This window comes from Chiloscyllium punctatum, chromosome 3 (assembly GCF_047496795.1).
Source record: "Chiloscyllium punctatum isolate Juve2018m chromosome 3, sChiPun1.3, whole genome shotgun sequence".
NCBI classification, from domain to species: domain Eukaryota; kingdom Metazoa; phylum Chordata; class Chondrichthyes; order Orectolobiformes; family Hemiscylliidae; genus Chiloscyllium; species Chiloscyllium punctatum.
In genome coordinates, this window is record NC_092741.1 from 43988272 (window position 1) to 44010145 (window position 21874).

The window sequence follows — 21874 nt, forward strand, 5'->3', positions numbered from 1 at the left end:
TACAAAGGCATGCTGACTATCTTTGATTAATTCGTGCCTCTCCAATACGAGATTAGTTGTATCCCTCAAATTTTTCCAATAGTTTCCATACCATAGATGCTAGATTTCCTGGCCTGTAGTTTGCTGGTTTATCCCAACCATTCTTCTTGAAGGCATCATATTAGCTGTCCTCCAGTCCTCTAGCCAGAAAGGATTTGAAAATTAATGATGTGGAGGTGCTGGTGTTGGACTGAGGTGCACCAAGTTAAAAATTGCACAACACCGGGGTTATAGTCCAACAGGTTTATTTGGAAGTACTAGCTACATCAGGTAACTAGTTACTTGATGAAGGAGCAGCGCTGTGAAAGTTGGTGCTTCCAAATAAACCTGTTGGACTATAACCTGGTGTTATGTGATTTTTAACATTGAAAATTAATGTCAGAGCCCCTGCGATATCCTCCGACATTTTTAGCAGCCTGGGATGAATCGCATCTGGGCGTGGGGATTTATCCACTTTCAAACCTGCTAGTTCTCCTTTCTGTTAATGCTAATTTTTTCACATATATCACTCTTCCCCTCCCTGATTTCTTTATTTACGTGGTACTTCTCTCTAGTGAATATAGATGCAGTGTACTCATTTAAAATCTCCACACAAACATAGCTGCATTAGGTCCCTAATGACTCCTGCTCTTTTCAGGGTTATTCTGTTTCCCCTAATATACTTAGAAAATAGCTTTGGATTTTCCTTTAATGTTATTCGCCAGTATTTCTTCACATCCCCATTTCACTGTTAACATTTTTTTAAGCAACAACCTGCACTTTCTATATTCTCCTTGGGCATCTATTGTTTTCAGGAATATAGAAAGTATTTGATGCCTTCATTGTGCTAATCTGCTGGGTATGTGTTAGAGCAATATAGTGTAATTTTTTTAATACTGGTTAGTGGTGTTAGGGGTGCATCACCACATTCAAGGACTGGAAAAGTCCATCTTAAGCAGAACTGTGACTTTTTCTAGCAGAGAAGAAATTGTGAGATTAGGTATTAGTGGGAAAAAGTTGTAAGTCTTTGTTCATTGTTTTTTGTTCTTTGTAGTTTTGGACGATGAGGACAGCAGTAACATAACTGCAGGATCAATTGTCACAGTCACTGTAGCGCTTAAGCGGGAGGACATGACTGTAAGTAGCAGTAACTTATTTGGAAGCACTTAGTTGTCTTTCTCTGGCTTAATATTTTTTAACGTTGCCTGGTGTCAAATCTTGCTTGATGCTAGTGAAACCCCTGGGGCATTTGATTCAGTTAATGATGTATAAGTGCAAGTTTCCACAGGAAGTCGGAGTTGCAATGTTCTGTGACCGTTAACAAGCAAAGTAAATTCATCAAAAACCTCTCAGCTACAAAGGAATGTATTTTCCCATATACATGACTGAATTGGTGGTGAAGAACAGAGACAAATACCGCTTTTATCATTCTTTCTTCCAAATTGACAACATAGATTATTTTGTCCTTTATTAGAAGAAAGAGTAACTTGCAGTTATATTTATTGCTTTTTCTGACTGTTGGATATCTCAATACCTGACAGTTAGACAAAGTATTGTTGAGTTGGATTCCCTGTTGTTCTGCAGAAAACACAGCAGTCAGGTTGTGTACACAAACTGCCAGGAATAACAATGTGATAATGAGTAGATAATCTGTTTTTGTGATTGTTGATTGGGCATTAAATATTGACCAGAACATTGTGGGTAACTCCTCTTCAAAATGATGTCATGAAATGTGTTCTGCAAGATGAGGGGTCAAAGTGTAGAGTGGTACTATATCATAGTTTACAAGCTTATCCTTATAGTCATCGACCTGTGACTCACTGAAAGCACTTTCACGCTATTTTAAAAACTGCCTTAACCTTTTATCTTTTAAAGTGTCCACGATGTCCAAGTTATCTGTTAAAATATTTGAACCATCTATTCAGTAATTTATTTAAAATATTGATTTGTTCCACTTAACTCCATATACTTAAATATTTCCCAAAGGCCATCTTTGAAAAAGAACAAGAGCAAAGTGCCTGTATAAATGAAGAACAAGAGAATGATGACATAGTAAGTTTGTGGTAAAATTTATTTTTAAAACTATGCTAGAACTCTCAATCTTTATATGTATATTTACACCAGATTTTTAAATGCAGTAACTTGCTTCTCACCTTTCTGCCTTAATTATTCTAGTCAAATTTACCCAAATTGTATGTGGTAAATTTTGACTATTGAAGCTATCCATGATGTATGTCACTAATGGCTTCTAAACTGAATAGCCTCCAATTTGACCCAGACACAGCTCACCCTTGAAGTTAATTCAAAACTATTTGGAATGAGTGAACATTTGAGCTTCAACTTTTGAAAAATAGTTGAAATCTAATTGCCACTTCTAGTTCGATGACAGACATCTATTGCAGCATTTTTTATAAACTCTAAACCAGAATTAAGAGAAATTCTTTTCACATGAGATGCAAGCTGATGCACGGTGTATACATTGTTTGAATTTTGCATTGGGAGTTCTCTCTCTTGCCCCTCCCTTCCTTTCTTTACTCTGAAGTCACTTTGACCGAAACAACAGTTAGGGAACTGTCCATATTTAGAACTTGATGATATTTAGTTGATCAGGCCAATATGATTTCCACTTTGCAGGCATCAAGCTGTCTTTTCTAAGACTATGCACTTGTTTCATATTTCAACAACATTTATAAATAACTAGTGATTACCTCTCTACACTTATTTTCTCCAAGGTCAAGGATGTTAATGCACCTTTAGCACAAATATGAACATCTACTGTTTTTTTATTTCAATTCATGAGTTACATTCACAGTTAGTACAGAAGAGACTGGATTCTGGGTAATCCAAGATGGAGGACAGGAAAATTTTCTGGCTGTAAGAACTGCCCCTTTTTTTTGAGGTATTTTAGGTGTTGGAGGTGATTTCCTCGAAATCCAGGAGCAGTAATTACGGTTTTAAATGTTACATTGTTTTGGAACTTTGAGGAAAAAAAAGTCAAAACAACAGCAGTTTAAAAGGGAGAAGAGCAGACAAAGGAAGCACATGGTGAGGACAGTGCAGGAGAGAGAGAGAAAGAGTGAACCTGCACAGTTGCTACCTTTGCTGTTTGAATTCGTGTATCACTGGACATCGGAGTGCATCTGGGTAAATTAACAAACAGTGAAATTCACAACTAATCTTGGAGGAACTGTTGGGTGAAGTTCACAGCACAGAATCAGATAAGTTAATTGTTCTTTTAAGTCTGTCCAAGAGAAAGGCTGCAGTACTGAGTATAGTGGATTCTTTCTTGATTATATGTTTTTTGGAGATAAGTCTCTTGGCTAAACTTAAAATAAAAGCCATAGCTATTAATTTAACCTGGGGCAGTGTTTGTAGAGAAATAAGACGGTGTTACTTTTTGGGTCTATAGATTGTGAAGGAGCAAAAATGGTCTTTGCTGTGATATGTACTTCTTGTCAGATGTGGGAGTTTAAAGAGAGTTTAAGGGTTACTGCGGATTATATCTGCCATAAATGTTGGATGCGGAGTGGATCAGTTGGAGAGACAGATAGAAGCAATGAGGAATTTGCAACAGCAACAGTATGTGATGGATGGCAGTTATAGGAATGGGGGAAAGTCTCAGATACAGTTAAGTAGATGGGTTAACTCCAGGGAGGGGTAAGAGAGGTAGACACCTAGTGCAGGAGTCTTTTGTGGATATACCCATTTCAAACAGGTCTGCTGTTCTGGAAAATGTAGAGGGTGATGGATTCTTAGGGGAGTGTATCACGAACAGTCAGGTTTCTGGTATTGAGGCTGGCTCTAATGCAATGAGAGGTACGTCGGCTTCCAAGAGATCAATTGTGTTAATGGATTCTGCAGTCAGAGGTACAGATGGATGTTTCTGTGGCAAGCAGAGAAAAAGTAGAATGGTGGGTTGTTTCCCTGGTGCCAGGATCAAGGATGTCTCCGAGAGATTGCAGAATGTTCTCGCGGGGGAGAGGGGCCAGCAAGAAGTCATTGTCCACATTGGAACCAATGACATTGGAAGGGAACAGATTGAGATTCTGAAGGGAGATTACAGAGTTCGGCAGAAATTTAAAAAGGAGGTCCTCAAGGGTAGTAATATCTGGATTACTCCCAGTGCTACGAGATAGTGAGGGCAGGAATAGGAGGATAGAGCAGATGAATGCATGGCTGAGGAGCTGGTATATGGGAGAAGGATTCCACATTTTTGGATCCTGGAATCTCTTTTGGGTAGAAGTGACCTGTACAAAAAGGACAGATTGCACCTAAATTGGAAGGGGACTAATATTCTGGCAGGGAAGTTTGCTTGAACTGCTTGGGAAGATTGAAACTAGTAATGTGGGGTGTGGGACCCAGGGAGATAGTGAGGAAAGAAATCGATCTGAGATGGGGTACAGCTGAGAACTGAAGAGAGTCAAACAGATAGGGCAGGCAGGGACAAGGTAGGACTAATAAATTAAACTGCAAGGGGCCTAACAGGGAAGGCAGATGAACTCGGGGCATGATTAGGAACATGGGACTGGGATATCATAGCAATTATGGAAACATGGCTCATGGGTGGGCAGGACTGGCAGCTTAATGTTCCAGGATACAACTGCTACAGGAAGGATAGAAAGGGAGGCAAGAGAGGAGGGGGAGTGGCATTTTTGATAAGGGATAGCATTACAGCTGTGCTGAGGGAGGATATTCCCGGAAATACATCCAGGGAAGTTATTTGGGTGGAATTGAGAAATAAGAAAAGGATGATCACCTTATTGGGATTATATTATAGACCCCCCCCCCCCCCCCCCCCCCCCCCAATAGTCAGAGGGAAATTGAGAAACAAACTTGTAAGGAGATTTCAGCTATCTGTAAGAATAACAGGGTAGTTAGGGTAGGGGATTTTAACTTTCCAAACATCGACTAGGACTGCCATATTGTTAAAGGTTTAGATGGAGAGGAATTATCTTAAGTGTGTACAAGACAAATTTCTGATTCAGTATGAGGATGTACCTATCAGAGAAGGTGCAAAACTTGACCTACTCTTGGGAAATAAGGCAGAGCAGGTGACTGAGGTGTCAGTGGGGGAGCACTTTGGGGCCAGCGACCATAATTCTATTCGTTTTAAAATAGTGATGGAAAAGGATAGACCAGATCTAAAAGTTGAAGCTCTAAATTGAAGCAAGGCCAATTTTGACGGTATTAGGCAAGAACTTTCGAAAGCGGATTGGGGGCAGATGTTCGCAGGTAAAGGGACGGCTGGAAAATAGGAAGCCTTCAGAAATGAGATAACAAGAATCCAGAGAAAGTATATTCCTGTCAGGGTGAAAGGGAAGGCTGGTAGGTATAGGGAATGCTGGATGACTAAAGAAATTGAGGATTTGGTTAAGAAAAGGAATGAAGCATATGTCAGGTACAGACAGGATAGATCGAGTGAATCCATAGAAGTGTATAAACAAAGTAGGAGTATACTTAAGAGGGAAATCAGGAGGGCAAGACGGTGACATGAGATAGCTTTGGCAAATAGAATTAAGGAGAATCCAAAGGGTTTTTACAAATATATTAAGGACAAAAGGGTAACTAGGGAGAGAATAGAGCCCCTCAAAGATCAGCAAGGCGGCCTTTGTGTGGAGCCACAGGAAATGGGGGAGATACTAAATGAATATTTTGCATCAGTTTTTACTGTGGAAAAGGACATGGACGATATAGATGTAGGGAAATAGATGGTGACATCTTGCAAAATGTCCAGATTACAGAGGAGGTAGTGCTGGATGTCCTGAAACTGTTAAAGGTGGATAAATCCCCAGGACCTGATCAGGTGTACCCTAGAACTTTGTGGGAAGCTAGAGAAGTGATTGCTGGGCCTCTTGCTGAGATATTTGTATCATCGATAGTCACAGGTGAGGTGCCGGAAGACTGGAAGTTGGCAACCGTGGCAACTGTTTAAGAAGGGTGGTAAAGACAAGTCAGGGAACTATAGACCGATGAGCCTGACCTCTGTGGTGGGCAAGTTGTTGGAGGGAATCCTAAGTAACAGGATTTGCATGTATTTGGAAAGGCAAGGACTGATTAGGGATAGTCAACATGGCTTTGTGCATGGGAAATCGTGTCTCACAGACTTGATTGAGTTTTTTGAAGAAGTAACAAAGAAGATTGATGAGGGCAGAGCAGTAGATGTGATATATAGGGACTTCAGTAAGGTGTTCAACAGGGTTCCCTGTGGGAGAGTGATTAGCAAGGTTAGATCTCACGGAATACAGGGAGAATTGGCCATTTGGATACAGAACTGGCTCAAAGGTAGAAGACAGACGGTGGTGGAGGGTTGTTTTTCAGACTGGAGGCCTGTGACCAGTGGAGTGCCACAAGGATCGGTGCTGTGCCCTCTACCTTTTGTCATTTACATAAATGATTTGGATGTGAGCGTAAGAGGTACAGCTGACACCAAAATTGGAGGTGTAGTGGACAGCGAAGAGGGTTACCTCAGATTACAACAGGATCTGGACCAGGTGGGCCAATGGGCTGAGAAGTGGCCGATGGAGTTTACTTGAGATAAATGCGAGGTGCTGCATTTTGGGAAAGCAAATGTTAGCAGGACCTATACACTTAATGGTAAGGTCCTAGGGAGTGTTGCTGAAAAAAGAGACCTTGGAGTCCAGGTTCATAGCTCCTCGAAAGTGGAGTCGCAGATAGATAGGAAGTGAAGAAGGTGTTTGGTATACTTTCCTTTATTGGTCAGAGTATTGAGTACAGGAGTTGGGAGGTCATGTTGCGGCTGTACAGGATTTTGGTTAGGCCACTGTTGGGATATTGCATGCAATTCTGGTCTCCTGTTGGAAAGATGTTGTGCAACTTGAAAGGGTTCAGAAAAGATTTACAAGGATGTTGTCAGGGTTGGAGGATCTGAGCTACAGGGAGAGGCTGAACAGGCTGGGGCTGTTTTCCCTGGAGCATCGAAGGCTGAGAGGTGACTTTATTATATTACAAAATTATGAGGGGCATGGATAGGATAATTAGACAAAGTCTTTTCCCTGGGGTCGGGGAGTCCAGAACTAGAGGGCATAGGTTTAGGGCAAGAGGGGAAAGATACAAAAGAGACCTAAAGAGCAACCTTTTCACACAGAGGGTGGTACGTGTATGGAATGAGCTGCCAGAGGAAGTGGTGGAGGCTGGTACAATTGCAGCATTTAAGAGGCATTTGGATGAGTATATGAATAGGAAGGGTTTGGAGGAATATGGGCTGTGTGCTGGCAGGTGGGACTAGATTGGGTTGGGATAAAATCAACGAGGTAAAATATCTGGTCGGCATGGACGGGTTGACCGAAGGGTCTGTTTCCATGCTGTGCATCTCTATGACTCTAAAAATGAGTTGAAGCTGCTGGCACGTAGAGAGAAACCCCAAGTTTCATTTAACATTGGTTGTAGGTATACTTTGAAAGGTTTAAAGCAAAGTGCACCTCAGATCTCTTCATACATAATTATAAAAAAAGTATTAAACAGCATTAATTATTTTATGTTGCTACTTTTTCTCTACTTCTACTCTGTTGACTTCTGTTCAGTGGTATGTCTTCCTTAATAACTATCCACAGAGACTTTCCACTCTGAGTTATATTGACTTTTGATCAAATAAAAAGTAAATTTTAACTATCTTGAGAACTTCTTAAAAAAATTGAAATTAGCAATAACTTTGAGTTGTGTTGCATTTAGTTTGATATTGCTGTAAAATAAGTGCTATGTGTAACATTTTACTTTATTGAAATTTTACTTGGAGAATTCCAAAGATTCACTGTTGTCTGAGTAAAGTTCAATTCTCATCTTATTCCCAAATGGCAACCTTTCCTTTTTTAGTTGCATTTTCTGGAATTAACATTCCATTAACCTTCCTAATAACTTGCTGAACTCACATGTTAGCCTTAAGTTACTTCTTGACCCAGGTCCCATTATACATCTACACTTTCCAACATGTTACCATTTAAGAAATACTGTGTCGATCTGTTTTTCTATTGAAGTGGATCACCTCACATTTTTTCACGTTATGTTCCTCCTACCATGTTTTTGCCCAATCATGAAACCTGTCCAAATCCTCCTGAAAACCATCTCCATCCATCACAGAACACATTACTGTGTAGTTTTGTGTTATCTGCAGATTTGGAAATATTACATTTAGTCCCACATCCAGATCATTAGAATGTCTGGGACCCATTTAATAATTCTTGTCATACCTGACTAGTCTCAGCCTGTGAATGCAAGAGTGACCCATTCAATCTTCTGTTTTCAGTGTTTGCCAACCTTAATCCGTGCCTGCACATTACCATGTACTTTAATTTTGCTTACTAATCTCCTTTGGGGAAACCTAATCAAAAGCTTTTTGGACGTTCAAATATATTATGTCCATTGTCTGTCTTTATTAATTTTATTAGTAACATCTTTCAAAAAAAAATCCCAATTTTGTCAAACACATTCTCAATTTGTTTTTTTTTCCTTTTGTAAATTATTTATTCAGTCACCTTTGACGTTGATGCCCGTGGATATGAAGAAGTGCCCATCTGTATTCTAATGATATTGGATGAATTAATAGCAATGCTGCACCTTGCAGTTCATCCATTAGTAGTTGATATTTAAAAGGTGTCTATTACACTGATGATTGAGATGATTAATTAGCAATTTATTTCCTTTGTTATAGCAAGGAGCTGCTGGTGCGAAAAGTAAAAAGAAAGCCTGGCAGAAGAATAAAGGAGCTAAGAAGCTTGCAAAATCTAAGAAAAAGAAACAAACCAAAAAGAAGGGGGTAACGCAGACAACGCAACAGCCAGCAGAACAACAAAAGCAGAAACCGAAGCACAGTCAAGCCAATGGCTCGGTTGTGGCAGGCAATGTATGAAGCATACTGTTACTTCATATCTTTCAAATGTGTGAACTGTTTGAAAATTTGTAGAAAGGTTGAAGTATGTGCAAACCTCAATAGAACAGAACTGTCCTCCAAGGGAATCCCCCTCAATTTTGGCTTTTAGGTAGACACTTAAGTGTCGAAATGTCTGTAATCTTGAATCACAGTTGAGGATACAGAATAATTTTGAGTTCCAACAGAAAGCAGTTTCTGCTTTTATCACCATTAATCTCTTCCCACCAATGAGCTTGGAGCATGAGTTGTGGTCACTCACCTGAGTGACATGATTGTGAACAGAGATTGCCTGCTCATACTGTACAAAATAGTGTTCAGTTCCTTTCACATTCTTAATAGTTGCAAATAGCGCAATATCAAATAAACTGGAAATACTTTGAATAAAGTGAGTTTCCAATGCAGAATACCATTACAAAATGGGTGCTGGAAACCATTTGCATAGATGCAGAGTTGCACATGGAGTGATAATCCTCCAGCTGGGGTCTGATTCTTAATTCAGGAAGTTTTGCATGTATTCCTTGTTTTCAAATTGCAGTCTTGCTTCTGGTTTCTAACTTGTGTGGACACTGAACTTAGTGGACTGAACATTGCTGCCCTACAAAGTACTTTCTGACTTGATACATGACTGGACTGATTACTGGACAATTCAGTTTGCACAATTCTTGATCGCATTCTAACAGTACACTCTCATTCTATGCCTGAGCATGTGATGCTCCATCTAATGCTAGCGTTGGCCTTCAATGCAATTTTAAATACAGTATTTTTTAAAAAAAAGTATAATATAAAAATTTTGCAGTGCTTATTTAATGTATGCAATTTTTATAGTTATGGGAGTGAAATAGTGCATTAATAAGTAAATAAATTTCAGTAGCAGCTCGAAAGGCGGGAGATGGGCCAGGGGCCTGCCGGGAGTGGTGAGTCACTGATTTAAGCTTTTATATTTGACATCAGAGATTTCTGGGAAAGGAGGGGCTTTGTTTATTTCCGTCCAGCTATATAAGTCAGTGTTTTCTAAACCCGAGAACCTACCTTTATTGGGCCTCCCACCCAACCACCACCTCTAACCAGGGATGCACAGGTAAGCTTCTCTTTTTTTACTTTCTGATAAGAGGACTAGCAGGGATGGCAGTTGTAGGGAGAGGAATATTCCTCCCAGCATGTTTGAGGTGAGGGATGCCATTAGTGTCCCATCCAAGTACATCTGCACCCAACTCTTGCTCCTGTTCCCTAACACAGTCTTAGAGTAGATGGAGCTGGATGAACTTCGGATCATTTGGGAGCCAGCGGCTTTGATAGATAAGAGTTATAGGGAAGTAGTTACTCCTAGGCATGAAGAAAGCTGGGTGACTGTTTGAAGGGAGAGAAAGCAGTCAGTGGAAGGATCCCCTGTGGTTGTTTCTCTGAAAAACATGTATACTGTTTTGGATACTTTTGAGGGGGGGGGTGGAGGGCAGCGACTTACTCTGGGTATGCAGAGGTCTCTGGCACAGAGCTTGTCCCTGTTGCACAGAAGGGAAGGAGGGAAAGGAGGAGAGTGTTGGTCATTGGGGACTCAATAGTTAGAGTGTCAGATAGAAGGTTTGTTGGGAACAAACGAGACTCCTGGTTGGTGTGTTGCCTCCCAGATGCCAGGATCTGTGATGTCTTGGATAGACTCTTTGGGATGATCAGCCCTAAGTCGTGGTCCACATAGGTACCAACGATGTAGGTAGAAAGAGGGATAGGGATGTAAGGCAGGATTTCAGGGAGCTAGGGTGGAAGGTGAGAGCAAGAACAAAGTTATCTCTGGTTTGTTACCCTTGCCGCGTGACAGCGAGGCAAGGAATAGGGAGAGATATTAGCTGAACATGTGGCTGCAGAGATGGTGCAGGAGGGAGGGTTTCAGGAACTTGGATAATTGGGGCTCATTCTGGGGAAGATGGGGCCTGTACAAACAGGACAGTCTTCATTTGAACCAGAGGGGTACTAATATCCTGAGTGGGAACTTTGCTCGTGCAATTCGGGTGGGTTTAAACTAGCTCAGCAGGGGGATAGGAACCTGAGGTGTAGTTGCAGTGCACAGGAGAATGAGAGTAGGGAGGATATGGACAGGATTTCACAGTCACAGGAATGTGCTGGCAGACAGCAAGCTGGTTTGAAGTGTGTCTACTTTAACACCAGAAGTATCTGAAATAAGGTTGGTAAGATAGGTACCTGGGACTTCGATGTTTGAGACATGGATAGAGCAGGGTGAGGAATGGATGTTGCACATTCCAGGGTTTAGATCTTTCATTAAGAACAGGCAAGGCGGTAAAAGAGGGGGAGGTTTGGCCTTGTCAGTCAAGGAAAGTATAATGGTGGCTGAAAGAACTTTTGACAAGGACTCGTCTACTGAGGTAGTATGGGCTGAGGTTAGAAACAGGAGAGCAGAGGTCACACTACTTGGAGTTTTTTTTATAGGCCTCCGTAGAGTTCCAGGGAGGTGGAGGAGAGGATGCACAAAATTATTCTGGGTAGGAGTGAAAGGAACAGGGTGGTCATTGGAAATGCTATGACTCTATTGCACCAGACGGATTAGTTTTTGTCCAATGTGTACAGGAGGGTTTCCTGACACAGTATGCTGAAGGACCGACGAGGGGAGGCCAGACTGAATCTGGTGCTTGGTAATGAATCAGGCCACGTGTTTGATTTAGTTGTAGGTGAACACTTTGGAGAGTGTGACCATAATTCAGTTAGGTTTAGTTGAGCGATGGAAAAGGATAGATACATGCCACAGGTCAAGAGTTATCAATGGGGCAAGGGCAATTATAATGCGATTAGGCAAGAATTAGGATGCATAGAATGGGATAGCAAAATGCAGGGAATGCTGACAATGGAAATATGGAGCTGGTTTAAGGAACCGATATTGCATGTCCTTGATAGGTATGTCCCTGTCCGGCAGGGAGGAAGTGATAAGGTAAGGGAGCCGTGATTTACTACAGAATTTACATCTCTTGTTAAGAAGAAGAAGAAGGAGGCTTACGTGTTGATGAGACAAGACTGTTCAGATGAGGCAATAGAGGGTTACAGATCAGCTAGGAAGGATTTAAAGAGAAAGTTAAGAAGAGCAAAGAGAAGACACGAGCATCTTGAGCAAATAGAATAAAGGAGAACCCTAAAACTTTCTATCGGTATGTGAGTAATAAAAGGATGAGTAGGGCCAGTTAAAGACAGAAGTGGGATCAGAGAGATGCTAAATCAACATTCCTCATCGGTCTTCACTCAGGAAAAGGAGAATATTTTAGAGGAGAAGAATGAGATATGAGATATTGGACTAGAAAGGATTGAGGTTAGTTACAAAGAGGTGTTATCAATTCTAGGAGGAGTGAAAGTAGACAAGTCCCCTGGGCCAGATGGGATTTATTCAAGGATTCTCTGGGAAGCTAGGGAGGAGATAGTGGAGCCTTTGGCTTTGATTTTTGAGTTGTCATTATCTAAAGGTTTAGTACCAGAGGACTGGAGGATTGCAAATGTTGTGCCCTTGTTCAAGAAGGGCAGTTGAGATGATCTGGGTAATTACAGACCAGTGAGCCTTACTTCTGTTATAGGAAAGGTTTTGGAAATGATTATAAGAGAGAGGGTTTATAATCATCTAGCAAGCGACAGTTTGAGTTCAGATAGTCAACATGGTTTCGTCAAGGGCAGGTCGTGTCTCACAAATCTCATTGGGTTTTTTGAGAAGGTGACTAAGCATGTAGATGAGGGTAGGGCAGTTGATGTGGTGTGCGTGGACTTCACTAAAGCCTTTGATAAGGGTCCACATGGTAGGCTGGTGCAGAAAATGCTGAGGCATGAAATTGATGGTGATTTAGCAGTTTGGATTCGAAACTGGCTTTCTGAAAGAAGACAGCAAGTGGAGGTTGATGGAAAATATTCAGCCTGGAGTCCGGTTACTAGTGATGTGCCATAAGGATCTGTTTTGGGACCACAGCTGTTTGTCATTTTTATAAATGACTTAGACGCAGGCATAGGTGGATGGATTAGTAAATTTGCAGATGACACTAAAGTAGATGGAGTAGTGAACAGTTTGGAAGAATGTTGCAGGGGACTTGGATAAACTGCAGAATTGGGCTGAGAGGTGGCAAATGGAATTCAATGCAGCTAAATGTGAGGTGATGTACTTTGGGAAGAATAACAGGAAGGCAGAGCACTGGGTCAATGGAAAGACTCTTGGTAGTGTGGATGTGCAGAGGGATCTTGGAGTCCATATGCATAGATCCCTGAAAGTTGCCACTCAGGTTGATAGTGCTGTTAAGAAGGCATACAGTGTGTTAGGTTTTGTTGGTAGAGGGATTGAGTTCCGGAGCTGCAATATCATGTTGCAACTATACAAAACACTGGTGCGGCCGCACTTGGAATATTGTGTACAGTTCTGGTTGCATATTTTGGGAAGGATGTGGAAGCATTAGAAAAGGAGTAGAGGAGATTTACCAGGATGTTGCCTGGTCTGGAGGGAAGGTCTTACGAGGAAAGGCTGAGAGACATGTGTCTGTTCTCATTGGAAAGAAGAAGGCTAAGAGGGGATTGGATAGAGATGTACAAGACGATCAGCGGATTAGGTGGGGGTAAACAGTGAAAGTGTTTTTCCTAGGATAATGATGTCAGCTTGTACGAGGGGGCATAATTACAAATTGAGGGGTGATAGATTTAAGACAGTTGTCAGAGGCATGTTCTTTCCTCAGCGGTAAGGGCGTGGAATGTCCTACCTGCCAACATAGTTAACTTAGCCACATTAGGGACATTTAAACAATCCTTGGATAAGCACATGGATGATGATGGGATAGTGTAGGGGGATGAGCTGAGAATAGTTCATGGGTTGGTGCAACATTGAGGGCGGAAGGGCCTGTTCTGCGCTGTATTGTTCAATGTTCTATACATGTTATATGTAGAATTGTGCTTCTCTAAAACAGAGTCAAGGTATTTCTGCAGCATGATTGAATAGTGGACTATATAATTTTAGTACCAGTGATGTAATATAATACCTCTAGAGTGTTACTTGGGGTTAATTATCCTGAACAAGTCTGTGAATGATTAGTTAACACCTTTACAATAAGTGTTGGAATTGTTGTCTATAAGTCCTTGTCAATGGGGCCCTCAAAGTTTGGGCAACTGTGTCCCAGTTCTTATTTACTGATGTGGGTTGTTTGATTTTTGAGAGCCTGGAGGTTTTGAAAGAGTTGCTTTATGTGCTGTCAGTTCAATGGTAGACAAATTAAAAATGTTAAAACAGATCTTTTGGTATTAGCAGTTTAAGGTGCACGCATGTTAATGGAAGCATAGGTTGTAACTGTTTTGGTGGACCTTGCTCCATGAAGATCTTTTGGACACTTGCTTTAGTTTATGCAGTGTTTGATTTTTGAATAGTTGAATTCTGCCTGTTTGATATACTGGCAATGAACTCGTGAACTACTGAGCTGAGTTTTTGTCAAGGCACTTTGAATTTGAGTGACCGCAACACACTGTTCACTGGAACAAAATCAGCATTGTTTCTGCCTAACCTCAGGTTGTGGATTTTGCACTGTAAGATTCTGATTCTGAATGAATTGGAACTTTTTGGCAATTCTTAAACATTTCCTCCAAGTTGCTCAGATCTGTAGCAACTGAGAATATGCTGCGTATAACAAAAGAAAGCTGATTTAGTGAGGCCTGTTTAAAATGCGTGACTATTATTTTTAAAGGGAATGGTGCAAGAAGCTGGCATTTGGAAATTATAGTGAACATTGATACTGTTTTTAAATTCTCAATCTTAATGCTGAATATTTTTAATTGAGAATATGCAGTGGTAAGAAGCCCTATAGTTTCCACGTGAGATGACTTCACATTCAGTGATTTGTTATGAATGCCTGTGTCACTGGAACCTGTTTTAGATGTTTTCAAAAGTACTGTGAAAGTAGGCAACAATGGGGTAAATGTGATTTTTTAGCAGGGGTCACTTGATTCTGACCACCCTGTAGCAGCAATGCCTCTTGAGTTTAGGCTTTACTGCCCTTTCACATAAATAATGGTCCCTGTGTCTAAAATTTACTGATGCATCCTACCAAACCATTAAGTGCCTTAAGCTTGTTTACTGTAATCAAAATAAATTGACGGTATAGATTGTAAACCTGTTTATGACCTACATGATGTCACAGTAAAAATTTTAAAAGCTAATGATCTAAACTGAGGGTTGCTGGGAAATAGCTGTTGCTAACTCCAAGAGAGTAATTTCTAACTTTAACATTTTTCTAATCAGCCTGTTCAGAGATGTTATTTCACTTGTCTGGAGCAGGTGGGATTTGAACATGGGCCCCTCATTCTAGGTGTGGAGACTCTTGCCTCTGCACCACAACACACCTCTGGAACAGATAGGACTTGAATCCATCCTTCTGACTCAAGGGTAGGGACTCTACCACTGCTACAAAAACCGTAATGTTCAGAGATGTTCTTACACACCTCTGGTGCAGTTGGAGGTTTGAACCAGGCCCCCTCAGTCTAGGGGTAGGGACAGTACTGCTGTGCCACAAGAGCACCATATGTACTTGTACAGGTTACTCTCCAGTATTGAAACCAGTTGCTTTAAGATTGATAATCTGTTTAACAAAGTAGAGATTAATTAGATCAATCCTCTAGGTGGCAGCATTGCACTGTTTGATGTTTCTTTATGCAGTTTAGAAACGACTGAAGGTTGGTTCATCATGCAAACTAACTTTTCAATAAGATTGAGTATTTATTTGGTTGCAGTTGACTTTCATCCTTCATGAAGCTTCCACCCTTTGAAATCCGAATATTCCTGTTACCTTCACTCAGTAATATATGTTGATCATTGAAAGTTGAGTAAAGCAATTTTGAAAATTGTGACTGTGATATTACATCTCTGTTTGAATTAGTTTTTAGAAATACATTGGACTTGTTTGCACTCTAGTGATCAGACTGGAGCCATTTCAGGAAGAAACATAATGGGCTTTCATATCTATTCTTTCTGTTGTGTTTACTAATAGGTAGACTTTACCAGTTCTTTTCTCCTACATAGTTTTAGAAAAATACAAATGAATGGACTTGACTTTTCTCCTCTTGCAAGTGGGCAAACCTAACATGAAATGTATCATCTGGATCTTTCGTCTAAGGAAGTATTAGTAAGGGTTGGCTGGAACAAGCTAGATGTGTTGCAGACTTTCTTCATATTCTGCATTTTTTAAAAGGATTTTTGAAGTAAATATGAACATTCTTCTATTTACTCTGATAAATGCTGGCACAGTTCTCAAATGACCAAATGAGTGCTATTTTCTCATTTGTGCTGTTGATGTCACGTCAAAGCAATTGGCATGTCTTGAAAGGGAATTATCTAAATAGACATAACTGGATTTTTAGCATTTCATTGGAATTTTATCATGTGGAAAGTATGTATAAAAAGTTAAGAAAGGAAGTTGGATAGTATTATTTAAGATTGAAGACCAAAGTATGTTGTATGTTATAGATACATTATGTACATACTGGAGAAAAGGAAAGAGTAAAATGTTCTGAATGTTTGTTTTATTGGGCATTACGTAGAACAATGCAGCAGAGGAGCATGATCTTCAGCCTACCGTGTCTGTGCAGAACAAAACTGATCCCATCTGGCTGCACATGGTCCATATCCCTCTATTTCCTGCCTGTTCATGTGTCTGTCTAAATGCCTCTCAAACGCTGCTAGCATTTCTGCTTGACTGCCTCCCCAGGCAGCACGTTCCAGAGACCCACCTCCCTCATTGTAGAAAAAACTTGTCCACATATACTTTGAACTTTCCTCCTCTCACCTTAAATTTGTATCCCCTAGTATTGGACGTAGCCACCCTGGGATGGAGACTCTGACTATCCGCCTTATCCATGCGTCTCATAATCTTTTATAATTCTTTGTTTGCCCCTCTGTTTACGCTAGAGCATTTGAGACTATCCGTTTGTTCACCTTCTCCTTATAACTAATACATTTACAATCCAGACAACATCTAGATAACCTCTTTCTCACCCTCTACATTTTTCCTAAAGTAGAACTACACACAATATTCCAAATGCAATCTGACCAAAGTCTTATACATGACGTGCTAACTTTTATACTCAATGGTCCAACCGATGAAGGCAAGCATGCCGTCTTTATTACCGTAGTCTCTTGTGTTACCACTATCAGGGAGCTATTAATTTACATCCCAAGATGTAAATGTATATCAATGACCCTGGGTCCTGCCATTTACTGAATACTTCCCTCTTGCATTTGAATGGAGTTTAATTTAGATAAATACGAGGTATTGCATTTTGATAAGACAAACTGGCAGATGTTTTATACAGTTAATTGTACTTCCTGGGAGTGTTGTCGAACAGAGAGACCTGGGGGGGTCCACGTAGTGGACATGGCATCACAGGTAGATGGACTTGTGAAGAAGGCATGTTGAATGCTTGTCTCCAGTCAGAATATTGTGTACAGAAGTTTGGACATTGGTGAGGCCACATTTGAAGTACTGCATGCAGTTATTGCATACCCTGCTATAGGAAGAACGTTACTTAACCATAAAGTGTGCAAAAAGATTTACAAGGATGTTATTGAGAATTTTAAGAAGAATTCTAAGTAGAGGCTGGAAAGGCTGGACGTTTTTCCCTCTAGCTCAGGAGGCTGAGGGGTGACTTTTCTAGATGTTTATAAAATCAAAAGGGGCATAGAACAGGTGAATAGCCAAGGTCTTTTCGAGAGGGTGGGGATGTTCAAAACAGAGGGCATAGGTTTAAGGTGAGCGGGGAACAATTTAAATGAGACCCGAGTGGCAACCTTTTCACACAGAATATACGTATATGTAACAAGCGGTGGGGAAAGTGGTGGGGTGGGGGGGGGGTTTAGGGGATAGAGGTGGCTACAATTGCAACATTTAATAAGGACTCTGGTTTGTTAACGTAAGTATTTTCTATTTCTTTATCGGTGACTGGTTAAAAATTTACTTTTTTTGTTTATCTATTAATTGGTTTTTAGAAAAAGACTATAGCAGAGGTATCAAAGTATTTTAACTCAAATTTATACAAAGTAGTAAATTAATTAACTAAGCAGAGATGGCTGGTCAGGTGATGTGCTGTAGCTGTATGATGTGAGAGCTGGCTGATCCCATTGTGAATGGCAGTGACCACATCTGCAGCAAGTGTTGATTTCTGGAAGAACTCCGGCTCAGAGTTGATGATCTGGAATCTGAGCTTCAAACACTGCGGCACATCCGGGAGGGGGAGAGTTACCTGGACACTTTGTTTCAGGAGGCAGTCACACCTGGGAGATTAAGTAATTTACATTCAGTTAGTGATCAGGGACATCAGAATGTGACTGTAAGTGAGCTGAAAATGTGTTGCTGGAAAAGCGCAGCATGTCAGGCAGCATCCAAGGAGCAGGGGAATCGACGTTTCGGGTATGAGCCCTTCTTCAGGAATGAGGAAAGTGTGTCTAGCAGGCTAAGATAAAAGGTAGGGAGGAGGGACTTGGGGGAGGGGCATTGGAAATGGTGAGGCAGGTAGGGGGAACCTGAGTTCAGGAGTGCAGGAGCCTCAGCCCTTGACCTTGTCCAACAGGTATGAGATTCTTGCTCCCTGTTCGGATGAGGAAAAGGGCTCTGGACAGGATGAGCCAACTGACCAAGGCGCCATGGTGCAGAAGGCCATTCAAGAGGGGGGAGTTAATAGACAAGTCGCGGTTATAGGGGATTCTATAATTAGGGGGACAGATAGTATCCTTTGCAAGCCGGATCGGGAGTCTTGCATGGTGTGTTGCCTGCCCGGTGCCAGGGTGCGGGACATCTCCGACCGGCTTGAAAGGATATTGGAGCGGGAAGGGGAGGATCCACTTGTTGTGGTCCACGTTGGGACTAACAACATAGGCAAAGCTAGGGTGGAGGAACTGTTTGGGGATTATCAAGCACTAGGAAGGAAATTGAAGTAAAGGTCCTCAAGGGTCATAATCTCCGGATTACTGCCCGAGCCATGTGCCAATTGGCATAGGGATAAGAAAATTAGGGAAGTAAGCATGTGGCTAAGGGATTGGTGTGGGAAAGAGGGATTCCACTTCATGGGGCATTGGCATCAGTTTTGGAACCGGGGGGGGGGGGGGGGGGTGATCTGTACCGTTGGGGCGGTCTCCACCTGAACCAATCAGGTACCAATGTTCTGACGAAGAGGATAAATAGTGTGGTCCGTTGGACTTTAAACTTCTGAGTTGGGGGGAAGGTAAAGTGAAAGCGACAGGGAGTATGGAGTTAAATGGAAAGATAAGCAGCAGGATAGCATGTGCAGGCGGATTTAAACTTGAGGCAGACTGGGAATGCAGTAAAAAGGAAGGATAACTTAGGACATCTAATGACTTCCAATATCTCTAATGATAAGAAAGTTAGGATGAAGGCACTTTACTTGAATGCTCGTAGCATTCGTAACAAAGCAGATGAACTAATGGCACAATCATTCACAATGATCTATGACGTGGTAGGCATCACAGAGACGTGGTTACAGGGGGGTCAGGACTGGCAGTTCAACATCCAAGGATTTTCAACTTATAGAAAAGACAGAGAGGTGGGCAGAGCGGGGCGGGGTTGCCTTCTTAGTTAAGAACAAAATTAAATCTATGGCATTGAATGACATAGGGTCAGATGATGTAGAGTCTGTGTGGGTGGAATTGAACCACAAAGGCAAAAAAAACCATAATGGGAGTTATGTACAGACCTCCTAACAGTGGTCAGGACCAGGGGCGCAACATGTACTGGGAAATAGAGAAGGCATGTCAGAAAGGCAAGGTCACGGTGATTATGGGAGACTTCAGTATGCAGGTGGACTGGGTAAATAATGTTGCCAGTAGATCCAAAGAAAGGGAATTCATGGAATGCTTACAGGATGGCCTTTTGGAACAGCTTGTCATGGAGCCCACAAGGGAGCAGGCTATTCTGGACCTAGTGCTATGTAATGAACCAGACTTTATAAAAAATCTTAAAGTAAGGGAACACTTAGGAAGCAGCGATCATAATATGGTAGAGTTCAGTCTGCAGTTTGAAAGAGAGAAGGCAAAATCGGATGTAATGGTGTTACAGTTAAATAAAGGTAATTATGAGGGCATGACAGAGGAACTGACGAAAATAGACTGGAAGCAGAGCCTAGTGGGGAAGACAGTAGAGCAAAAATGGCAGGAGTTTGTGGGTATAATTGAGGACACTACAGAGGTTCATCCCCAAGAAAAGAAAGATTATCCGGGGAGGGATTAGACAGCCATGGCTGACGAAGTCAGGAAATGTATTAAAGAAAAAGAGAGATCCTATAAAGTGGCCAAGAGCACTGGGAAATCAGAAGATTGGGAAGGCTACAAAAACAAACAGAGGATAACAAAGAGAGAAATAAGGAAGGAGAGGATCAAATATGAAGGTAGGCGAGCCAGTAATATTAGAAATGATAGTAAAAGTTTCTTTCAATACATAAGATACAAACGACAGGCAAAAGTAGACATTGGGCCACTTCAAACTAATGCTGGAAGCCTAGTGATGGGAGATAAGGAAATAGCAGGAGAACTTAAGTACTTTGCGTCAGTCTTCACAGTGGAAGACATGAGTAATATCCCAACAATTAAAGGGAGTCAGGGGGCTGAGTTGAGTATGGTTGCCATTACAAAAGAGAAAGTGCTAGAAAAGCTAAAAGGTCTTAAAATTAATCAATCTCCTGGCCCCAATGGGCTACATCCTAGAGTTCTGAGGGAGGTGGCTGAGAAAATAGCGGAGGCGTTGGTTGAGATCTTTCAAAAGTCACTGGAGTCAGGGAAAGTCCCGGATTGGAAGATCGCTGTTGTAACCCCCTTGTTCAAGAAAGGATCAAGACAAAAGATGGAAAATTATAGGCCAATTAGCCTAACCTTGGTTGTTGGTAAAATTCTAGAATCTATCATTAAGGATGAGATTTCTAAATCCTTGGAAGAGCAGGGTTGGATTAGAACAAGTCAACATGGATTTAGTAAGGGGAGGTCGTGCCTGACAGACCTGTTGGAATTCTTTGAAGAGGTGACAAGTAGGTTAGACCAGGGAAACCCAGTGGATGTGGTCTACCTAGACTTCCAAAAGGCCTTTGATAAGGTGCCACATGGGAGGCTGCTGAGCAAGATCAGGGCCCATGGTGTTTGAGGTGAGCTACTGGTATGAATTGAGGATTGGCTGTCTGACAGAAAGCAGAAAGTTGGGATAAAAGGTTCTTTTTCGGAAGGCAGCGGTGACGAGCAGTGTCCCGCAGGGTTCAGTATTGGGGCCGCAGCTGTTCACGTTATATATTAATGATCTGGAAGAAGGGACTGGGGGCATTCTAGCGAAGTTTGCCGATGATACAAAGTTAGGTGGACAGACAGGTAGTACTGAGGAAGTGGGGAGGCTACAAAAGGATCTAGACAGTTTGGGAGTGTGGTCCAGGAAATGGCTGATGGAATTCATTGTGAGCAAATGCGAGGTCTTGCACTTTGGGGAAAAAAGAATACAAGCATGGACTACTTTCTAAACAGTGAGAAAATTTGTAAAGCCAAAGTACAAAGGGATCTGGGAGTGCTAGTCGAGGATTCTCTAAAGGTAAACATGCAGGTTGAGTCCGTGATTAAGAAAGCGAATGCAATGTTGTCACTTATCTCAAGAGGGTTGGAATATAAAAGCACTGTTGTGCTACTGAGACTTTATAAAGCTCTGGTTAGGCCCCATTTGGAGTAGTGTGTCCAGTTTTGGTTCCCACACCTCAGGAAGGACATACTGGCACTGGAACGTGTCCAGCGGAGATTCACACGGATGATCCCTGGAATGGTAGGTCTAACATACGAGGAACGGCTGAGGATCCTGGGATTGTATTCATTGGAGTTTAGAAGATTAAAGGGAGATCTAATAGAAACTTACAAGACAATACATGGCTTGGAAAGGGTGGACGCTAAGAAATTGTTTCCGTTAGGCGAGGAGACTAGGACCCGTGGACACA

At 41.6% G+C, this 21874-nt stretch overlaps 1 protein-coding gene across 1 annotated transcript in view; it reads left to right on the plus strand.

Moving 5' to 3' along the window:
- The window catches only part of sec63 (SEC63 homolog, protein translocation regulator), a 114832-nt gene that overhangs the window by 75351 nt on the left and 17607 nt on the right, over positions 1 to 21874 (plus strand). The window contains exons 14-16 of the mRNA XM_072552479.1: positions 1073 to 1155; positions 2005 to 2070; positions 8684 to 8875. Of these exons, the coding sequence (XP_072408580.1) occupies positions 1073 to 1155; positions 2005 to 2070; positions 8684 to 8875 (341 nt within the window). The remainder of the gene's footprint in view (positions 1 to 1072; positions 1156 to 2004; positions 2071 to 8683; positions 8876 to 21874) is intronic.